This window comes from Morone saxatilis, unplaced genomic scaffold (assembly GCF_004916995.1).
Source record: "Morone saxatilis isolate NCDOM2014 unplaced genomic scaffold, NCSU_SB_2.0 Contig3, whole genome shotgun sequence".
NCBI classification, from domain to species: Eukaryota; Metazoa; Chordata; class Actinopteri; family Moronidae; genus Morone; species Morone saxatilis.
Window position 1 is genome coordinate 1,785,470 of NW_023339873.1, and position 17,752 is coordinate 1,803,221.

At 40.9% G+C, this 17,752-nt stretch overlaps 1 protein-coding gene across 1 annotated transcript in view; it reads left to right on the plus strand.

Annotated features, from left to right (window-relative positions):
* The window catches only part of syne2b (spectrin repeat containing, nuclear envelope 2b), a gene marked incomplete at its 3' end in the record, with an annotated part of 112,164 nt that overhangs the window by 68,714 nt on the left and 25,698 nt on the right, over positions 1–17,752 (plus strand). The window contains 14 exon segments of the mRNA XM_035674308.1: positions 2,695–2,850; positions 3,224–3,364; positions 3,945–4,121; positions 5,214–5,351; positions 5,488–5,673; positions 5,815–5,928; positions 6,142–6,294; positions 6,375–6,491; positions 6,837–6,971; positions 7,899–8,033; positions 8,661–8,738; positions 9,797–9,895; positions 12,088–12,156; positions 13,999–14,193. Coding sequence (XP_035530201.1) covers positions 2,695–2,850; positions 3,224–3,364; positions 3,945–4,121; positions 5,214–5,351; positions 5,488–5,673; positions 5,815–5,928; positions 6,142–6,294; positions 6,375–6,491; positions 6,837–6,971; positions 7,899–8,033; positions 8,661–8,738; positions 9,797–9,895; positions 12,088–12,156; positions 13,999–14,193 — 1,893 coding nt within the window.

A 17,752-nucleotide genomic window follows, 5' to 3' on the forward strand; every position in this document is an offset into this window, starting at 1 on the left:
GGTCTAGACCGAACTCCTTACTTAACAGTGTTAATCTATAGTTTTAGCATGGTGCCGTAATAAAGCAGTGACTGTGAAAATACGGCAGATATACAGCTGGGAGGTGGACATAACTTTAGTTGTGTTTGAACATAGATTTGTTTGCGTAATCATTTTCTACATAAAGCCATGTTGAATAAGCAGAATTTAAGGTATTTAGAGAAGGAAAGACTCCTGCTATCGCTGCAAGAAAGCAGCTGCATTGTTACTGCAGTCAAACAGTATCTTAAACTCATACAAGCTTGGTTGGGGTTTAGTCCAGTCAGATGGAGGCTCAGCAGCCTCTCAGAGCCAGTTCAGGAATCTCCTGGCCCCAGGTTGGTCGCCTACTGGTTGCATTTGAAACCTTTTTGATGAGACTTACTAATCAATAGTCAGCTATTTTTTGGGAGTTTTTGATGATTAATAAAATGCAGCAGTCGTGAATGCCCTACTTAAAACATTATTTTTTTCTCAAAAAAGCACCCGAAATGTGATTTACAGAACAGATATGCAGTAGCAGAAAATAAAACAAAAAACAGCCCCCCGCCACTGGAGTGTAAATAATGAGTCCCTAATGAGACACAACAGTTTCATCGTCTGAACTGAAAACACAATGATGCATTTGTGCTCACTGTAACCAACATTATAGCTCCTCAGCGCTATTTTTATAAACAGCACAGGAAATGCACTTGTGTTAATGCTCAGCTGGACATCTCCAACCCTGAGACAATCTCAACACCTACACACTGAAAAAACCCTAACCCTAACTTTAACTCTGAATAAATGCAGAGAGAAAGAGGCTGTTGACTGTCTGCTGTGTCCAGTAAATATGAAACGTCTGACTCTAACCGTCGGCTTGGCCTCAGGCCCGGAGGCTGTTTCACTCATATGAACCCACCAACCCGCAGAATCACTCTGCCCTTTGTCCCGAAACCTGAGCAGAGGCCAACATCTCCTCATCCACTCCAGCTCCTCTCTCCTCTCTCACACACACACACACACACACACATTTCCCTTCCCCTTGCAGAGGGTCCGTGCTGATCAAAGACCTGAACACCCCCTTCACAACCCCCCACATCTCCCCCATCACTCCAACTACCCTCGCCCCTCCTCTTGTACCAGACACCTTTTGTCCTGGGTTGTAAGTGGATCTTCCAGGTGGCCTTTGTAGCCAAGTCAGTCCATGGAGACACACACACATTTCTCCTTATGTACTTGTGAGGACACTCATTGACACAATACATTCCCTCGGCCCTAACTTCACTGTAACCTTAATCCTAAAAGCAAGTCTTAACCCTCCAATAACCAGGCAGACTAAACACCCTCAGTTTACAAAAGTGTTTAGACTTTTCTAAAATGTACTAACCTGACTGCTTCAAGTGGTTTGTTACGCAGAACCACCTGGGAGTCAGTTGGGAGAAGAGCAAACACATCTTTTCTATCGAAAAAAGCCTTCAGTTCCGTTCTTGGTCTTCTTTCGATAAAGAAACAATCTCCAGTTCTGATTGAATTGACGCTAGCACCATCTACCTTCTTTAGCAGCCGCCATTTTGGTTCTCCAACTCGTCATCACACATGTTAAACCAGGCCATAGCTCATGCCGTAGCTGCCATTAGTTCCTTATAGGACGTTGATTGGTCTGAACCACTGTGGTTGGACACAACGGCATAGATTGAATCCTGGCAGGAAGGATTTTTCGCATGATCATATGATTTTGTGATCTTGTCCGGCTGCCTCGCAAGGTTAAGAATGTACCTTTCCTTAAACGTCCTCACATTCTTATTATATATATATATATATAAGATTGTATATATATATATCTGTATATATAAGGTTATATATATATAACCTTTCCAAATATGTGCTCTTGTTTCTTAAAGTGTCAAAAAAAATTCAATTATCCTCACTGTCCAGATCCTACATTTCTTAAAATTGGTCCTCACAAAGATAGACACACAAGAACCGTCACCCACCAGGACCCACTGCAAAGAAAGTGTCTCCCTCTCTTCCTATGTGTCTCTCTCACACACACACAGACACACACACTCAGTTTCCCGTAGTGATAACGAGATGCACCTCCCTCTTCAGCAGAGCCTCGGACATATTCAGACCCAGGTAGTCTCCTCGGTATTCTCTTTTACATTTCAGCACATTTTCTGATCGAATGTCGGCTGTTACTGTAAAGTAGAATCTTGTTGAGGTGAAAAGAGTTTACTTTTACGATTGTGCTGTGAAGGACTTTGAAGAGGTGGACTCTGTTTGATGAAAGCAGCACAGGAGAGAGAGACAGAGCTAACTGCTAAACAAAGCACTGAGAGCTCACAAGCAGTTTGTTCGGTGAGAGAAGAGATGAGATCGATGTCTGTGTCCTTTTTGTTCTGATTTAAAATTGTTACATGAGAATTACACTGGGGTTGATGCTTGTAGGAAAAGTGAGGTGCCACTGACTGCTTAAAGGTGTTTTTGTGAAGGAGGTATGTTGAGAAATGCTCCTCACAAAGAGGATTTGTGGTATTTTCACACAGAAAATCATTAAATATTGTTTTATTGACGCTGCAGAATCTCTATCAGACTTTGTTTCCTCTTTCCAATGTATACTTCATCACTCTCCCTGTCCCCATTTGGTTTTCTGTGTTGTGTTCATTTACACAGTTCTTCTCTTTCTGGTTTTAGGAGGTTTACAGCCAGCTGTGTACCCAGAAGGCATTGCTCCAGCGCATCATGGAGAGCCTGAAGATGAAGTACTCGGACATGTACACTCTGGTCCCGGTTGAGATCGAAGGCCAGCTGCAGGAGGTCACGGAGTCGCTGAAGCAAGTAGAAGTAAAGGTACACAGGACTTTGATTTTAACGCAGCTGAAATAAAGATGGAGAATTAATTGGCCCTTATGGGAAATTTGGTTGGAGCTTGTTACCGTAACATAGGGAGGGGTTTTTCACATTGGAATAGTTTATTTATGCTTCAGTTTACAGAACAAAATGAAACATTACCAGTTCAGAACCCCAATACCCCCATCCCACCAAGGCCTCAATGGATAAAGAACAGAAAAAAATAAAAATAATTAATTAAAAGTATTAATAGAATTAATAGTGCAGACGGCATTGATAACCAAATGTTTGGAACAATAACAAATTGAGACTTTTTCAGGCCTGACTATAAAGTAGAAAACATTGCATTGTTGCTGTTTGATTCATCCATCAGGTGGGAGAGGCGGTGAAGAAGAGTGGACCCGTCCACAGGCTGGGGGCAAAACTGTCTGAGATCCAGGCTGGCCTGAAGTCAGTTCAGAAAAGACTGGAACAGAGAAGCCCCACTGTGACTCAAGCAAAGATCACTCAGAAGGTGGGTAGAGACATGGAGGTTGGAGGTGAGCTGGCTGCATTATTACCACTCTGAAAGCCAAAATTAGTTTCCACTCGTCTTGTAATGCTGCCTTTAAACCATCAAAAGCTTGCAGCTGGATAGCAAACCTTTCTCCAAGCTGCAAAGCATCTGTTTCTGAGGGATGGAGGGTGAGGAAAGTTATTTCTACAGCACAGATATTTTTATAAAACTAATAAAGATTTAAGCTTGTTTTGTCATGTATTTGGGGCTTTGTCAAGAAGAGCAAATAGGAACATCAAATAACATCAGCACAGACTTGATTCTGTGAAAATCTTATTAATATCAGTATTCACTCATACTACCACAGATACCTTAATCCTCTCCCAGTGCGGTTTGTTTGGGTTTAAGATTTACCACCTTAAATAATTCTGTAGGTTTTAAATCACTGGTTGTGTTGGTTTATGTGGACAACATTTAGTTAGTGAATAGTTAGTGAATATAAATCTGTTTTAAAGGCTTAAAAGTAAAAAATATTTAGTTATCTTGAATAGTGAATCAATAAATCATCAGTTAATCATTTTTGTCTGTGTGTGCTCAGCTTGTGTGGGATGAGCTCGACGTGTGGCACTCGTGTCTGGCGGCGCTGGAGGTGGACATGCAGGACTTGGAGAAGCCAGAGGAGGCTCTGATGCTCACTGAGAGACTTGTGGAGGTCCAGCAGCTCCACTCGCAGCTGGCCAAGCAGGCGGAGCAGAGGACCACCCTCATCAGCAAGGTCAGAATCCTTTCGGCTCCCCTCGGACCTCTTTTTCACATCTGAAACTGCCAGTCACCTCTCTAATTCCCTGTTATGATTGCTGGGGCATAATTACAAGCTGTCACTGCAGATTTGTTTGCTGTCAAACAGAAACTATGTATTTAATTCATGTTTATACTATTTATTTTCAGTTATCACTGCCAAACATCAGATGTTATTATTATAGATGTATCTCTCATATTTGCTCGTCAACACTGGTTAGCGAACAGTGTCATTAGGAAACAAGTTCTGACTACAAAAGGTTCTCTTCCCCCACATTTACACTAAATACCACCTGGTTGTGTGCTAAGATTTCATTTCTGTCAGCCTCTGAAGGTTAAATTGTTATTTCTGTGGTGCCGTCACATTTTGATAATGCCCTTAATTGAAGAAACCTTTTAAATGTGTCACAGCTTAGTTTGCTTTCTTGATTAAACATACTACAAGGAGCTTTTAACTGGTTATAAAACTCAATTTAATACTGATGCTTCTATATGACCTATGACTTACATGAACAAACAAGACAATCAGCGAGAAGATTTGCTGTTTCTGTATAGTTATTCTAAATGCCTGCCACTGCCCACTGGATCAGATTTGGTTGGATTCCCTTTATAATCAGATGGTGAAGCAGTGGAAACGCTACCACTTTTGTCCACAGGGGGCACCAGAGTCAACACTAAACGAAAGTTCCATCTTTAAGGTTTAAACCAGGGGTCTCAAATTTCCTGTGACCCACGACATATTGTAAAAAAAAAAAAAAAATTGTTATTAATTTTGCTAGTTGTTTTATATCAATTTAAACTACCCCTTCATATATAATTAAAATAAAAACACAAATGTATGCAAAATAAAAGGTGCCTGCAAAATGATTATATAAAAATGTATAGAAACTGCTGTTTATTTAAAAGTATAATCTTAATAATATTATATTATTAGAGATATTGAGCTTCCTTGTAGTACTTGAACGCTGGAGTAGCCCTCCTATGAGATGAGAATACCAGCAGTGGCCCCAATCCAATTTGAGTTTGATACCCCTGTTTTTAACTAAAACACTGTTGTGTTTCTGGTCAGATTCATACGTGGCTTCAGGAGCATCAGGAGATGATCAAGAGTTCTAAAAGCTGGATGGCCGAGGCTCAGACATGGCTCGCTGCCCCTTGCACTTACACCAGCGCTAAATGTCTGAGCAGCCACGTTCAGGCTCTGCAGGTTGGTACAGTGAACTGTGGTCCGTCCTTTCTACACTCTCTTTAGGCAGCACTTTACTATAATGTACTATTCAATTCTACAAACACTTCAAATACTCGATAGATCTGGAATGAATTGTTTGCTGTGTGTGTTGCAGACGGTGTTGGATGACTCGGAACAGATCCGAACCACGCTGCAGGGCTTCAGCTCAGTCCTGAAGGAAATGTCACAGGTTTGCGACATCACAACTCTCCAGGAACAACTGGTCGAAGCTGATCGCCAAGTGGCCAACGTTCAGGACAGCTTTACTGCTCCCCTGTCTCAACTGGAGCACGCTGCTGCTGTGAGTGTTTGATCTTTGAACTCTTCCACAGATAGTATTTATTGTATTTCCATATATATATATAGAGAGATATCTGTTGCTCGCCCCTCTGCTCATACCTTTCTTTTGCTCAAATATATTGATTGATCTCTCGCTGTGTAGGAGGTGGAAGCCATTGAGAGTGAAGTCAGGCGGATGGAGAATGATGTGACTGAGATCAAGACCTTGTTATCGTCTCCGGAGACTTTCCCTACTCCCAGAGAAGAAAGCCTCAAGGTGAGAAATTAGGGTTTTTTGTTTTATGTCTTACCAACAAAAGACTAAAATCACAAGTGAAACTGGTCAACTGATCAACTCAGTCAGAACATGCTTTTATGGCTCAAACTACAAATTCTAAATGGTGGAAGTTTGCTTTAGGAAAAAAAAGAAATACGTTTCATCAGTGTTAAAGAATATCTGTTATTCTGAATGCCCTTCTTATGTGTACAGGCTGTTGAGCAGAGGATCCAGTCCATGAGGAGGACTATAGCGGAGATCCAGAAGTGTAAACCAGACCTTTGTCTTCCAGAAAAGGCTGAAGAGACTCTGACTGTCTTTATTGTAGTGGACCAGCTCCAGAGTCTGTTACTGGAACTGGAGAAGGTAAGGACCAAATCAATCAGTCAGTTAGGCACTTAAATGAAGTGGTCTTCACTGAACCTTCTGCTTCTTTCTTTTTGTAGAAGGTTCCTGCTCTGTTCATCCAGCAGCCTCCGACTCCGATCCAAGCCAAAGCACCGTCTGCCCAGCAGACGGCGTCTCAGTCTCAACTCCTAAAATCCACTTCAGTGGAGGCTGAGGTGAGTTTGACAACTTAAGTTGAACAAAAGTTGAATGAATTTAAAGATGAAGCTGTGAACCAAAGTGCTCTACAATGAGTATTTAAAGGACCAGAGTATACGATTGAGTGGCATTTAGCGGTGTAGTTGCTGATTGCAATGCCTTGACCTCACCCTCCTGTTGCAAAATGTAGAAAGAGCAGTGTCTGCAAAATGAATCTAGAACCAGTGTACCTATATCTGTAGCACTGGAACTTTTAAAGTACATTGGTTAGGAGACTTTCCAAGATTATGTGCAGACCCAAAGTCATCATGAGTAGAAAAGTAATCTATTTAAATAAATCTGTCCTTCATGCTGTGTCTCAGAAGGAGGACACAGAGGGCCTAATCAGAATTGCCCATGTTGAAGCGGATGTACTGGAGAGATCCGGAGCCAAGCTACTGACTGTGGAGCAGTCCTCACCTGAACAGAGGAAGTCCTGGACACCTGACAGCGCTACGGTAAGGAAGCCAGGGAGTCATCTTTCTGGGTTTTAACACTGGTAGAAACAACCAAACTAATGAACACTGTATTTCTGTATGTGTCCGATCTTCAGTGGTGTCACCAATGCGTATGTGTTCTCACTGTTATCTCATTTACATGAAATCACCATCACCAGATCACCTGTGTTTTTAATATCAAACTACCACCTGTAGTCTTGAAAGTGGAGAGCGATCAGTACTAACATCCCTGCTTACCCGTCCTTCCATTTGTTTTTAACAAAGTTATAACATATTCCAAATGTTGTGTTTTTCACTGCATGCTTAATACTACTACATTTTTCTAATATCATGAGTTTACTTCACTTGAAGAGTGGGACATCGAGCAAAATTTTTTGGGTTTGCTGTGCGCTCGTTAGCAGGTTAGCATGTTATTTTCACATCCACTAAAAACTGGTTTTCATGTTCACTTCTCCAACTGCACTCAACTGCAATTCATGAAATTCTAGTGGAGATCCTAGGGTTTGGAGGGAAATTCATAAGAAACTTTATGCAAGATATTTGGAATATTTTTAATTGTATGTAATTCTGCCATAAAAAATATAGTGTTTTGATAACTAGAGGCATCCTAGCTAAGTGACCCTAAATAAATGATAACACTCTGAGGGAGTGCATTGGATACACATTCAATTTAATGTATTTATTTTGCAGTGTGTATTTTAAGATAATTCCTTGATCTGAATTTAAAAAAGCATATACCTTTTCTTCGGTCCATTGCCTATTTTTTCACCAAGTTTTTGTATATCCTGGTAATTAACAATAAACAGACATTTTAGTTAGTGAGTTAACAATGACATGGTGGCCAGCTTGCAGCTCAGTGTCCCACATGCATGTTTGATTCCCCCCCCTCATCGTGTGACTCTGCACATGAGCGTGTTTCCGTGTCAGCAGTGGGAGCATCAAGGCGTGCTCCAGGCTGAAGAAGCCAGAGGGAAAAAAGGGAGTGAGGAGCAGAGAGTGGAAGAAGGTGGAGGAGGTGTTTTATGGTGGCTCTGGGATGCTTTCCTGGGCGCTTCTCCAGAGGTAACAAAGATTGAGAGCTGCTGTGGAAAACCCTTTATCTCTTAACCTTCCCTGTCCTGCTGTCCTTTCAGTCACCTCTTTTTTCCCCTTGGAGTTCCTTGTGACCCAAGGTCTGCTACTTACACTGTCGGTGGGGGTGTAATTAGCACACCACCTGCCATAACCAGTTTTAGAATAAACTATAGGGAAGTATTCTTTAGATTTATAATACACCTGAGACCATATGACAGATCCCGGTGACATGAAATGATTAACTCTATAGTTAGTAAGGCCTGGGTCACTCTGCTCTCCATGTTACTGCTGGCAGTGAGTTCCTCACCTCTACTACCATCCTCATATCATCCTCAGCTGCTTGCTCTTTCTAACCCTTCCCGGATTCCTCTCTCAGTACATCTCTTCAATCACTGCAGTTTCCAATTCCATGTTTTCTACTTCAACCTCCCTGCACATCTGTTACTGGAGTTTGTTCTTCCTCTAGAGGGCAGTGTTGAACAGTGTTTGTAATTTGTGTGACAGCACCATAGATGAATGAATTCTGTTAACTCATAACACATGTTCTTTCTTTCAGCTGTTTAACGTTTTGATGTGGTTGTTTTCCATTTTAATATTTGTCATTGTTGGTGTTAGGAACATTTGGTCGTTGTCCCAAAGGACACTGAAGTTACCACTGGACACAGCAATGAACAGACTGGAGAAGATAGACAGGTAACTAAACTCTCAACACTGTGAAACATTATCATTGGCTCCTATTGGAATTATTGAAATGATTCATTTTCAGCTTTTTAAAAAATATGACAAGTCTGCTAAAATCCAATCAAAAGAACAAAACCAACAATGAATCAATCCTACTACAATAACTATTGTCTGGGTATCCTCAAAAATCATTGAGGTTTCCCTCATTAGTTAAAAAATAAAATACAAAATTAAAAAGAGGACAGGGGTAGTGAGAGTGTCAATGAGAATGTGTTGTAGATAATTCTATGCATTTCGTGCACAAAAAAGGCAGATTTTTAAACATTCTAAATAAACCCACAGGACCTGAAGCATGAAATATTCAGCGTATATGTTACACAGGCTACCCTGTATAACATATATGTTGAACCACAGATGTCCAATAAGACAGTACTGATCCTTGTGGAACACTTTTTGTTACTGGTAAAAACTCAGATTGGATATTTCCAGCATTCCAGCATTCCAGCAGTAATTCTGGAAACATCTACAAGAAACTGAATCAAACCAAATATCATACAGTGTCTAAATAAGCAGTAAATTATCAACTGTATCAAAAGCTACGTATACTGCGCTGAACCAAATCCATGCCTGAAAATAGTCCCCAACAACTCCACTCCTAACTCCTGTTTATTTGTCAAAATTGTAGTTGAAATCTTTGGCTTAGGCTTGAGGATAAGTGCCACAGACAGTGTAGGAAAATCAGATAATATGCAATGTTGGTTTTTATCTTCTTCTGGGATTTGTTGACAATAAAAAAATATAGAATATCCATTACTTTTATTATTGATGCCAACTTTCATTTCTGGTGAATGCTTTAATTTGAATTAATAAATATTAAAGACTGCCAATAAGAGCCATTGAATTTGCTTTACAATACAGAAGTTTATACAAGATAACATAACAAGAAGATGTCAATAACTGTATTTAATATAATTCCATAACAGAGTGTATCAGTAACTGTGTGAATCCTTGTCTTCATGTCTATTTAACTGACTGACCTGACTGATCTTCTAACCCTGCTCATGTTTCAGGATGTTGAGGGCCCCACTGACACCACAGAAGCAAGTTCATCTGAAGCTTTATCAAAACCCCTGGGCACAGTCAGAACTCAGTCACTGCCCGAGAGCATGGTAAACACAGCCTCCACCGTAAAAGTCTCCAAATCCGACTCTGGAGCCCAGCAGAAATGTGTGGTCTCCTAGATCTAGATCTAGAACTTGTATATAGAACTTCTCACTTCTTCTTGATCTAAGCATTAAACTTCAAGCTTCTTCTAGAGCAGTGTGCTGAACGAATCACACTATTTTTTCTCCAACCGAAACCAAAGCCCTTGACTTTTTATAGAACGAGAATGTTTTTACCACAGAACCTCAGAACTCATAGAGCCAAACATAGAGCACCAATTTCTTCTACAGATTATTGTAGATCTCCCAACTTCTTCTGGATCCAACCATAGAACACCATGTCTTCTAGAAACAAGGGATATTCAAGAGCGCCCATTCTTGATTGAACCTTGGATCTCCTTAAATTTTAAGGCTTCATCCTGAAACTTCTAGAACAGGCCCTGGAACTCCCAACTTCCTCTAATCCCCATCTTCTAGACTCAGATCTGGAGCTCAATATGTCTTGTAAAACCAGCTGTAGAGTCCAGCTACAACCAAACCTCAGAACTCTTTGCGTTTTCTAGAACCAAACCCAGAACACCAATTTCTACTAGAACCTGTGTTAGATCTCCCAACGTTGTCTAGATCAACAAGGCCTCCTCTAGACCTCCCAGAGTCTTCCAGATTCAGATTTAGAGCTCCATATGTCTTGTAGGACCAGCTACAGAACCCAGCTATAATTAAACCTCAGAACTCCTCACATCTTCTAGAACCAAACCTAGAAAACCAATTTCTTGTGTTAGATGTCCCAACTTCTTAATCTAACCCTAGAATTTCTTCTTAATCTCAAGGCTTCCTCTAGAGTCTTGTAGAACAAGACCTGGATCTTCCTTTTGACTTTTTCTAGAACCCTTTTTCTACCAACTCAGAGCCCATATCTTCTGTTAAACCTAGAAGTTTCCTAGCACCACGCCTAGACCTCTTGGTTCTTCTAGAAATGTCTGACTTTCAAGCCTCAGTGCATTTACATGGCAGATATTGGCTTCCAGCAGTTCAGAGCTGTGGACATTTTGTTTATATTGGAAATTGTATTCTTTATCAGTGTTTCTTACAGATTAATTCAATCTAATCAGACGTGTGCCAAAGACATTCTTTTTCTAAGTTTATTTGTGTGGTTACATGAAGGACTACTGAGCTCGCCCATCCTCACAGTAATTCTGCCAATTCGTTGACAAGTGGTCACCACTGAGATGTGGTTAAAGATGACACAGCACACTATTTGCAACTATGTGAGAAGTGGTTGGCAGGGTGATGGTTACTATTTTACCAAAAACTGAAAGCAGACTGATAATATTTAGCATGTGGGGACGGTTTTAACAGTCTGTATTAAGCTTTTGCATGGACCTTAATTCTGATGGGTTAATATGTTTTTATAAAAGGCAGAAACACATATTTTGTGAACCATGTTTTATAATGTATCATATAGGGAATGGTGATTTAGAATAGTTAAACTTTTTGATTGTTTCTTTCATTTACTGTCTTAGCATATTTGCCAGCAACTGCAGAGTATATCTGTTTAAATAAACTCTTGTTTGCTTGCTTAAATGCACCTGCCATTTGTGTTTCCATAAGCTGAACATGATGATTAATTTGTGTTGTACAGAGTTGATTGACTAACTAAGTAATTATCACTTCAATGAGTTGCTCAGTCACTGCCTGGCAGCAGGGGAGAGTGGGGAAAGATTCCCGCTTTGTTATGAATCAGCATATTCACGTTCACTCTCAGCTTTTGTACTTCAGAAATTTACCTTTTCTAAAATGACTGTTGGCCATGAAAATGCACTGGTTTGACATGATTACTGATTAACACACTACCGCTGGCAGGTGAAAACCACGTAACTCCAAATTTAGATTTAGTTTAGTATCACTTAATTAGAAGGATTGTACTCACATAATCAGTAAGTTATGTTACTTGCCTTCGTGCAAGATTTTTAAGAAATTTAGAAAAATAGTAACAAAACCCAAGAAGCTACCGATTTTGGAGATAAAAGGTTTTCACCTGGAAGCAGCAGTACTGAGATGTCTTAAATTACATGGCATGTGCTGAACTTGTACCTTGTTCTACTGTCTTTCCATTCTGTCTACATATCCAAACGAGCACGAATACAAATAAACCCACATCAGTGATCTACTCCTCCGTCTCTCTTTCTCTGTGTCAGGAGCTCATGAAGGGACAGAGTGGGCTTGCATGGAGGGGGGATGACCCAGAGGGGCTGAAGACATACACAGTACATACACAGAGCACACACACACCTGTAGAATGCACACAAGACTCAGTCATACCTGCCCAAAACACACTTACAGAGGACTCATGTAGACCGAGTGAGGAGAGCAAAGCCTTCACGGCTGTGAAATCAGAAAGCAGAAACATCACTGTGTTTGCAGTGGAGACGTCTCAAAGACCGGTTCTGCCAACATCTGGAGAAGCACTGGTAAAATCTAGAAGTCCTCTAGAAACAGCAGCAGCTGTAGCCACCACACACACACCCTCTCAACTCAGTGTAACATCAGAACAAACCGAGGCCTCCCCCGCCAGCACATTCACACTGCAGCATCACAACGACACTGAGGGCTCTGCAGCTGCCCTGGTAAGCAAAAAATTAAATAGAAATCACACTCAGCTCCCTGGTTCCAGCATGATACACAAACAAAAGCACCGTCCTCCTCCTAACCCTCTAACCGTGCAGGAGTGGATGATGCAGAGTTGGAATCTGGTTGCACATCAATAACTCACTGATGGACTGAGTTGATAAAGCTGCTGTTCAGCTACCTGATAACCGTCTACTTGTTGGTCTACTGGCTGATTGATTTTATGTTTGACCTATAATACAACCTGGCAGTTTCTGCTGTTTCCCTTGCATTTACCTCTATTGCATTTTTATTACATTTTGCATTCGTGAATTTATATTCACACAGAGCCCAGGAAGTATCGGGAGCTAAAAAAAGTACTTATTTTGTTGCCCAAATTTAGTCATTTGTACTAAATTAATAATTTGTGCCATTGAAAAGCAAAATTTTTTATATTTTATATTGAACGTCGACTGACATTCATATACTGTGTTAACTTTATTGATGTTTTCCTGACCTACATAACACAGAAGGGAGAGGGCAAATTATTTTCACAGCATTCAGGCACAAATCATTCACTCAAAGGAACAATTAAAATCATTTTAAGGTACAAGTTACTGTAAATATGTCCTCAGTATAACAGAACTATAGAAGGTTGCCTAAAAAACAATTAGAGACTCATTTTGATCAAAAATATTCTCCATTAACAAATAGAAGGCTCAGTACGTTCCCATTAGACTTAAATGACATCAAAGCTTTGTGAATGAGTCCAGTGATTAATTCCGACATTCAAAGCAGGTTTGTTGACTCTTGGTGTTCACCTCCTGTTAAGGCTGCATCAGATCCTCTGCAGTTTCTTGGCAACTGTGTGCAAAGAGCTCAGTTATGAAAGAAAACCAATCATCTGATGCACTTTGAGTCTAGACTAAAGAGACTAAAATGCTCATAATTCACTCTAAAAGAAGAAGCAGGGGTCTAAAGAGGAGCAGAAGGAAGGAAAGGAGCACTTTAAGCTGTAAATGAAGTTCTGACAGGAGATGACTGACAGCAACACACAGTTTGAGGAGGAAGTGTGTGTTTACTGCCCTGCCCTGTCTCAGCTCCACCCCTGTAGCCTGAGGCCTCTCTTCTTTCTCTCTGTCTCTCTGTCATTCTTTCTCGCTCTTCCTGTGATAAAGAGTCGCTGTCACTGGAGCCCTGCCACCGGCTCCAGGAAGTGGTTTCAGCCACAGGTGGGTGGAGCAGAGAGGCAAAGAAAGAGGAGAGCGAGGGAAAGAGACAGACAGGGGACAGAGACTGGAAGTGGTGGTGTGAGAAACAGAATTACAGCTCAGAATTTAGATCAACAGTAGAGCTGCAACCTGTTCAGGTAGATTCAACTTAAAGCTCCAGTTTGCTCAGGACTCAGTTCAGCCCTCCCCCTCTCTCTCCCCCTTCTGTCCTCTCTACCTGCGACCCTGGAGGAGAGAGGCTCAGCCGGGTGTGTTGTGTTTGTGTCCCAGGCCCCGGAGGAGCTTCGGCCGGCCGGGTCCCAGCCTGGGCCCCGCCCCAGCGAAGGTGTCCTCCATGTCTGCCTGGAGAGGGTTGGCCAGCTGGAGCTGTGGCTGCGGAAAGCTCAGAGCAGCCTGGTAGCCTCCGGAGCCGCTGGTTCACCAACCATGCAGGACAGCGTGGAGCAGCAACTCCTCACCTGTCAGGTAAGCTCCGCCCACCTAGGAGAACAGGTGACTCCCAGGATTTACAGGTAGAATGATGTCTGGTAGCTACAGTGAATTCAAACTGGGCTACATGAGGCTGAAAAGTGAATATTTTTAGATATCTAGGTTACATATAGCCGAACACGCTCAAATACAGTCGAAGTCTCTCATAGATGTACTGCTTTTTTCAGTTAGTTTGAACTTTTTCCAGTATCTTTTGTTTTTATTTTTTGTTTTCTCTGGGTTAGCACTTTCTTTTGCAGAATCAGTTTTCTTATTTCCTTTTTCTTACTTTATTCTATAACCTATTCCTGTTTTATTAGTAATGTTTAAAGTCATTTTAAATTGCTTTTATTGTTATTATTGTTTTATGTATTTTTTATTTACCCCAGGAAGACTAGCAGCCACTTTGCAAAGCTAATAGGGATCCAAATGAGGAAGAAATTATGTTGAAACAATAGAAATGTCTTTTCAAATGAATGTAGCTCAGTTTTAAGTTACATATCTGGACGTCTTTCAACCTGGAAATGATCAAATCAATGCTTCCTGGGCATTATTATCAATTTATCTGGGAAAGTTTTAATATTTGCTATAATATCAGGAAGCTCTTTCTAGGAAAGTTTAATTAAAGTGAGTCTGTATGAATATTGTCGTTAAGTTTCTTTCAGTCAATTATCTAATTTTAATGGGGTTAGGGTTAACTGACTGACAATAATAAACATTCATAAAGACATAAAGGTGTCATGTCAGTCTTATGACAGCTAATCTCTGACAAAGGTTAATACAAAATACCAAACAAAGGTCACTTTCACTTTGAAACCTGAAACATCAATAATAACTTTCCTTCCCTCAGAAGTTAAACTAGTTCTCTCACAGTCTGAGATCATAATACTGCTACTGTCTGCGTGCACCAGGAAGCTAAGAATAGCAACAATCAGAGGTCACTGGTCCAGTCATGTGACTTGACAAACATTTCAAGTTGCACAATGTCGCTTCAGGAGCAAAACTCCTCATTTCCATATTTTTGCAGCTTGTTTCAGAGCTTGCAACATCTCAGCTCACCCCAGACGCAAAGTTAAGAAACTACACGCTGAGGATGTTTTGGCATCTCAGAGGTTCAAACTTCCCTCCAGTGTTGGTTTGTTTGCCATCTCATGTGTGATGTAAGATCTTAAAACACATCTGGCTCTGTACAGGGGGTCATTAGCTAAGCTAGCTGGCTAAGTTCATCAGCTAGCAAAGTGGAAATCAGTTAAAGTTGAATGAGTGTGTGTATGTGTGTGTGTGTGCAGTGCCACAGACAGCCTGTCTGTCTGCTCTCTTCCTCCAGCGGCTGGATGTTACATATTTGACTCATAGTTCAGTTCTACTATCTCAGTGCTGATAACACAATAATGCCGACATTGTCACCACTTATGGCTGTGAACTCAAGAGTCATAATAATACATTTGCCCTGTGCGCTTCCTGATTGCTCAGTAGGCTGAACGTTGTACCAACACTGCCAGGGTTGGATTAAATTCACTAGATGTTGCACTGGACCACCAGCCTCCAACCAGACTCCATTGACAAAACCAGTCATTTTACCTGAGCAGATAATCATATAACACACTTCAAAAACTAAATACAACTCACCAAAACCTTTCTGCTGTCTTTCTAAGAGTCACCTATGCTCGTTTGGTCAAATTAATCCTTAATGTACAGAGTTAGATGAGAAAATAGTTTGCTGCTATATGTCTGCCATGTAGCATTAGCTAATCCTTGGGGACAAAGTATGTCCACTACAAGTGCCTGACACTGGCAGGCTCAGATTGGTATTCAGAGATAAACCTTTTGTTTAATCAGAAACAGCCGTAGTATTGCTATTGCTCCCCACCAGACTCTATAGACAAAAACATTAATTTAACTCGCTGACCCTCGAAATTGTAATTTCATTCAAAGTGGGCAGAAAGAAAATGAAACTCATAAAAAGCATCTTTGTTAGTCTTTTCAACAATCACCAACTCTGATGTGAGTGAAAAAAATCCCTTATTCTCCGACGTAGATGATAAAAACAGCAGCTTCAGTCGCTCTACTCAGCTGGAAATGGCGGGACTCACGTTAACATGCACCGGCAGCCAGACCAGATTTATAAACAAACCACAGACAGGCAAAGGTAGTGTGACATCATTCACTCATCAACTTTCAGAATAGGGTATTAGTAATAATAGGGTCAGGTAGTCATTAAACTACTACTCAGCCTTACTGAGTGTTTTCTTCGGCTGTATATTGTTCTTACTTTCTTTTCCTCTGTTCTTTAGTCTCAGCTGAGTCTCAGTGAGCAGGTTTCATTAACCACTCAGTTTTTTTTACCCCTGAAGTTTTCTCTAAGTGTCAGAGTGCCCGTTCAAACCAGGACTGCTGGAGAAAGTGAAAGTATGATTGTCTCACTAAACATTAACCCGGAGCAGACTTCTTCAAACAGTTAGAGCAGTAAACTCTGACATCTTGTACAGTAATTCTTTAGTTAAACATCACCGGCTCTCTCTTTGTTTACTGTGGAGAGAGAGAGTTCACAGTTTAACAAACACTACGCTGTCCGCTGCTGGTATTTGCATAGAGGGCGCAGTGTGGCTGCAAAGATCCGGACGCCAGAAATTAACTAATCAAGTGTTGTAGTTTTGAACTCTGCCAAGAGCTCCCTGACGACCAAACAAACACATGAAAACAGGCTGCAGCAGACAGGAGCAGTTACAGCAGATATCCACTTTAGATAATACACTGTTATCAGTTTTTATTGGATATTTGACACAGTTTAGTGCTGTGGTGACATACTGTTGCTCTCCTGTAAAGAATGTGTATCTCCAAAACTGTCACACACTTCCAATCCTTCAGTTTATTCAAAAAAATCACCAAATTTGGAGACACGCTTTATTAACTGGACAGTGATGACGTGTAAAACTCTAATGTAATTTTATTTTCAGAAGTTGCTGTATATGACTTTCAGACTAGATGTCACGCTAGAGCAGCAGCAAGTCAGACCAAAACAAATATGCACATGCCCACCAGACTCCATTGACAAAAACACGAATTTTACATCACAATAAACCCTTAATTCACCGAGTTGGATGAGAACATAGACACAAAAAAGGCTGCCGCAGCTGCCCTGCAATTTTTAGGGACAAATATGTTGGTCAAAGTATGTCCATTAAAATGCTTGTTTTTGTCACTGACAAGTGTCTTATTATGGAACGGGTCACTACAGAGATAGACCAGACAAGAAACAGCCTGTATATTGCTATCGCTCACCACCAGATTCCATAGACAAATACAGTAATTTAACCATCGTAAAACAGACTTCAGTCCTAACTTTGCCGGACACAAAATAAAACTTACCAAAACCGTCTTTGTTAGTCTCACAACTGTTCAAGCAATCACCTGCTCTGGGTTGGCTGAAATAAATCCTTAATTCACTGAGTTAGATGAGGAAAAACAGCAGTTTAAGTCGCTCTACTCAAAGCCAACAGTTGCCAAACGAGACAAGTAAACGTTGCTCAGGGATGAAAACAGTGAGTGTGACGCC